Raw genomic sequence first — 5,333 nt, forward strand, 5'->3', positions numbered from 1 at the left:
AAAAGTAGTTTTTTCAAGAAAAAAAAAGCTTTTTAACTACTGAAATCTCAAATATGAATTCCACGTTTTTTTGTTTTTTTTATTTTTTTGGTTAAAAAGAAAAGGTAACATTATTGAAAATGAGGTTAAAAAAAAAACAATATATATATATATATATATATATATATATATATATATATATATATATATATATATATATATATATATATAGGAAAAGGGAATATACATTACAGCCCCACCTAAGCTTAGGTACTAAACCTCTTGAAAATACATTGTTTTACTATATAAAGATTACGGTTAATGGATTCACGATTAATACTTCAAGATGTAAATTCAAGATCGACACAATAGGGTTTAGGGTTTAGAGTTTAGGGTTTAGGGTTTATGGTTTAGTGTTTAGATTTAGGGTTTAGGGTTTAGCTTTAGTGTTTAGGGTTCAAATTTAGGGTTTAGGTTTAGGTTTAGGGTTTAGTTATATTCACTTGGATGAAGTAATAAACCATAATTAAGGAAAGAAAACGAAGATAATAAAACAATAATAAAAGAAAGAAATGTTATGGAGAATGATATATTTACCAAGTGAAACCAAACCGGGTATATTTAGCATGTTAAAACGATATATTTTAGAGATTTAGTACCTAAGCTTAGGTGGGCTGTAATGTATATTCCTTATATATATATATATATATATATATATATATATATATATATATATATATATATATATATATATAAACACGTCTATGAAATTATAAATTAATATAATACATAAATAAAATAAACACGTCTATGATGTGACTCTGCAAAGTGCAAACCAATTAGAAAAAACAACGGAAATGGCTCGATAACATATTTACAATACAAATAGTGGTCTAGCATACAAGACGAACAATAAAGATATTCATTAATTAGTTTTCAACGATGTGATTTCCAGAACAATATTTGGCCGATTTATTTAAATAAATAAATAAATAAATAAATAAATAAAACCCTCCAATCTCCACTGAAGAAGGAGATTGATTAATTAGCAAGGCGGGCCTTCTAGACGTATGTAATCATACATAATACCTTGAAATGGGCTTTGGTTCCTGGGTTGTTTCAGATAGATAGTGTTTTCTCCTTCAACAAGTAGCGAGCCTGAAATGTCTATGTTGTATAGCCAATATAGCCCATGAATCCCTAGTCTCGCAACTGCATTATCCCTTCCTATCAGTCCTGTTGTAAACACTGGACGAGGCTTGTTTGGATCATTTACCCGAACCTACAAAACAACAAAATATCCCATTTTCTTAGTTACTAAGACAACTAAAAAAAGGGTTAAATGCAAAAAAGAAAACATACTACATGGAAAAATCTACCCAATTATACAAATGTTATCAACATACAAACCAATTTTCATTGCTATAACTGGGTTGATTTTTCTATAAAAATAAAAATAAAAATAAAAATAAAAATAAAATGAATGAATGAAAGTAGTAGGTTATGTGTGCAGAGATTTACTATATACCTGTACTTCTGCAAGAGATGCCCCAGCAAGTGCTATGCGTAACTTATATATAGCACGCTGGAGATTCTGGAGTTTGAACTTTATTTGCCATGTGGTTCCTTCATATGAATTGTCTTGTTTTCTCCTGTTATTCAAAATTTGTCACAATATAAAATAATTCAATGCAACATTTGATGAGGGTATAACTCTGGAATATTTTAATTATTATATACCTTGGAACTTGAGCATAGAACCAGTGTTTGCGATAATCGCTCTCACCAATGGTGAATACCAAGTCTTGATGAGGGTATAACTCTGCATACCTTTCCCATAAGCCATACTGCCTAAAGTTGCTGATAGAAAGCAAAATAGACGATGATGAAAATGAATTTCTTTATTTACAGTATAAGATAAGAAAAGAAAAACCTAAAACACCTAAACCTGTTGGGATTATTGAGGAAAAGTGGGTTGATGTAGTTAGGGTTAGGATCTGGGACATGGAACTCTGCAGCAGACCGGTCTGGGATCCCGATTTCCCATAACGTAGGACCGTCTCTGGGAGGCTCATAAACAAGATCCCCCACGTAAATATCACACCCTACAATCAGATTAAGAAGATTAAGGGTTCAACATCGAATGATTTGATTTTTTTTTTTTAATTTTGATTGCAACCTTGATTACCTGGGGTGATGGTAATGGGAACATGATATCGGTAATCTCCAATAAATCCAGGCACCCAACCATACAAATTATATTCTCCACCTCTTATATTCTTAATGCAGAAATCACCCCTGCCATCTGCTTCACTCCAGAACTGGTAATCCTGCATATAATACATATTCCATTGCAATTATAAAATTACATAAATAAAAATGGATTCTTTCTAATGTTTTGTTCCATTCCATTCCAGGAAGGAATGTCACCTTGCATTCTCTTTGCCATGATCCAACATCTCCAGGTGGAGCTAACCCAACGTAGGCACCATTTGCTGGTATCTCATCCTTGTGAATGTATCTTAAATGGAAATAAATATGTTATATTTGAAATCAAAACAGAAATAGAAAAAATATAAATATAAATAGGTCATCAGTTACCTGTCTCGAACAAGTAATCTGCCTCTAACATTTCCTCGGTCATGTGATTTTGGGAAATCCCTGGATGCTGGAAAGCTATACGGCCAACTCTCCACTTCAACCGTCATCTGGTATTATTTCATTTCAAGAAAATCATTTAACGTGATTTCATACTCACACACAAAGAAACATAGATTCTATACATACATACATACATACCTGTCTTTTTGCATCATCCCAAAGTGTAAGAGGATCTTGGCCACACATTGTTGAATTTAGATACATGAAAACCGGACCAAACACCTTTTTCCATGGCTCACCTTGCCCAAATTTTGGGACTAAATCATCCCCAGCATAATGAGCACCAACGAAAACCTGGTCATGTATTGGAGGCCAGATTAAATGTAATTTGGTTGCGATGTTCATTTCTACCTATTACAGAATTGTACTTTGAAAATATCTACAATTTTATTCAAATACAAAGCAGTTTTTAAAGTATAATGTCCTACTAAGAAATATTAATGCTATAATTGAAGGTAGGTAGTTACAGCTAGGCAAGTGGGGCCCACATGGGAACAGAGATTCTGCTTGAGTGGGCCACCAGTGCGGAACTCATTGCTGGGTGTAATTTGCCAAAACCCTACTGGAGGATCATTGGATATCCAGCCATGCACCATGAGGTTCCTGTTTTCACAAGTGTACTGATACTTGTCATCCACCTACACAAGCACAAGCACACCATTAATATTTTGATTTTTGAACTTCTAAAAAAAAATAAAAAAATAAAAAAAAGACCTCTCCTTTGAAGGCAGGCACGACTGGGTTGACAAGTGAAACAGCTTCCTGGTAGGCAAGGGGCTGGGCTCTTCCTGGTAGTCGGTCCTCTGGCAAAGGCATGTATCTTCTTCTATCATCTGCTACTGCCATGTAATGAAACCTACCCAAACCCTAAAACTCATAATTCATAATTCAAAATCTCACACTTTGTTTTGTAGGACAAGATAAACCAGGTGGTCTTGTACTACATTTTTCATTCATTAGACTGGGACTGGGACTGATGTCAATTGGACAAAAAAGTCGGGACAATTGTGCATGAGTTGATTGAAAATACAATATGTAGTTTACTTACTTGTCTTTTCTAAGTTTGAATGCAATTCGCGTTTCTCCAAGACTGAAAGCTTGCCATTCTTCAGAACCCAAGTGTTCATAAATGGCATACGAATAGAAACCAGAGGAACCACGAAGCAGAACAAACCTAAAAAAAAAAAAATTACAATCGCTTTCCCTCATTGACTAGAAACCATCATAGAAGACAAAATCGATAACCTCTTGTCTATGTTTATAGGAGCAACTTTTCCCCGAAGGGAAGGATCCCAAGGTCTTGAAAAAGACACCTCTACTTGTTCCTCTGTTTCCACTATAACCTTAAAACTTGTTCCTTTGATCCTGCAACAAAATGCCATCACTATGGGAAATGTACAACTTCTTCCACTTTTCTATCCAAATATTTATAGGGAAAATTTTCAGAATAGCAACGTACACTTCAAATACGCCTTTTCTTCCTGAGTCATCTAGAGCACTCCACACAACGTCCCAATACCTGCATTATTTATTTATTTTATTTACTAAATAAATTTGTATACTATTGATAGATTGAAGCTAAAAGTTGAAAGGTAAAACTTTGGTTTAGATTGCAACTTACCCTCTGTTACCTTCATGATTAAGAACCTCAAGGATGTTGTCAAGGCCATTGTATCGTACCCCAGTCACAAGGCCATCTGGTTTCGATAATGTCACTTGCAGTATGCCATTATCAATCACCACCTGAATGAATACAGATAGATACAAATAAATAAACTGTTGTGTTGGTCATCATCTATTTATTATATTTTTATTCAAAAAATAGGAAAACAAAATCAATAAGCAACCAAACCAACTAATGTTGGTCTCAAAATTTGAAAGGACCATTAGGCTGAATAACCAAAAAAAAAAAATGATAAAAGCGGATGAAGTTACATGGTGATCTTGAATACGCAATCGTACACCCATACAGGACATTGGTCCAAGTCCCTCGTGATGATTCCCTGAATAGAAGGAATTGTTACCTCCTCCACATGTGCAGACACTTGTAATCACTGTTCTGAACCTACTCCAAATTCCCATCAAATCCCGATATTGGTAGCTTAATAACCAAAATCAGAATCCAATTGCCATTTTATCGCCGCCATAAACTGCCACGGACACGTTCTTAACCAAACCGTCAAGAGGATTTCCCTGCCACCGCCTTATGCTCAACAGGACATCTTTTTGTGAATGTGCGCAAGTGTGAAATGGGAAAGTTATGCCCGTAATGAACGGAGAATTTGGAGGGGCTATCAGTTGCAGACAGTTTATTCCTTTGAAATTTACACCGGTTTTTGGATCTCAAATCACAGGGTTTTTTGGACAAGCAGCCTATTTTAACAAGAAGATAAAAGAAAAGGTTAGTGTTTATCGTTTATCGGTCATTTTATTTATATAATTTTTTTTTTTTTTTTTGAACATTTAACATATTTATTGTTTATTGTTTATTTTCTCCATAATAAGCTAATTCAAACACATTTTAAAAAAATGATTATTCCCACAGCAATAAGCTAATAAGCTAACACTATTTATCCAAACACCCCCTCAATAATAGCATTTGTTGTTTGGTACATGCCGGACCAATTGTGTGCCAAAAGATGATAAAAATTGTTTACGATTAGTTTTACTTTCAAACTTAGTTATTTGGGGAA

General features: G+C 34.1%; 1 protein-coding gene across 1 annotated transcript; it reads right to left on the reverse strand.

The window, feature by feature from the left end:
* Positions 1–837: 837 nt before the first annotated feature.
* On the reverse strand, positions 838–5,013 carry LOC145097175 (uncharacterized). Its single transcript, XM_079034695.1, has 15 exons — positions 4,576–5,013; positions 4,262–4,383; positions 4,100–4,159; positions 3,886–4,005; positions 3,689–3,814; positions 3,355–3,496; positions 3,108–3,278; positions 2,779–2,934; positions 2,581–2,687; positions 2,410–2,500; positions 2,168–2,309; positions 1,928–2,084; positions 1,720–1,839; positions 1,508–1,631; positions 838–1,261 (listed from the first exon to the last, which is right to left on the reverse strand). Exons 1-15 carry the CDS (start codon positions 4,720–4,722, stop codon positions 1,025–1,027), a joined length of 2,022 nt encoding a protein of 673 aa, XP_078890821.1. The 5' UTR covers positions 4,723–5,013; the 3' UTR covers positions 838–1,024.
* Positions 5,014–5,333: the final 320 nt, after the last annotated feature.

The sequence above is a fragment of the Lactuca serriola genome, chromosome 4, assembly GCF_051521515.1.
Source record: "Lactuca serriola cultivar US96UC23 chromosome 4, Lser_US96UC23_V15, whole genome shotgun sequence".
Classification (NCBI taxonomy): Eukaryota; Viridiplantae; Streptophyta; class Magnoliopsida; order Asterales; family Asteraceae; genus Lactuca; species Lactuca serriola.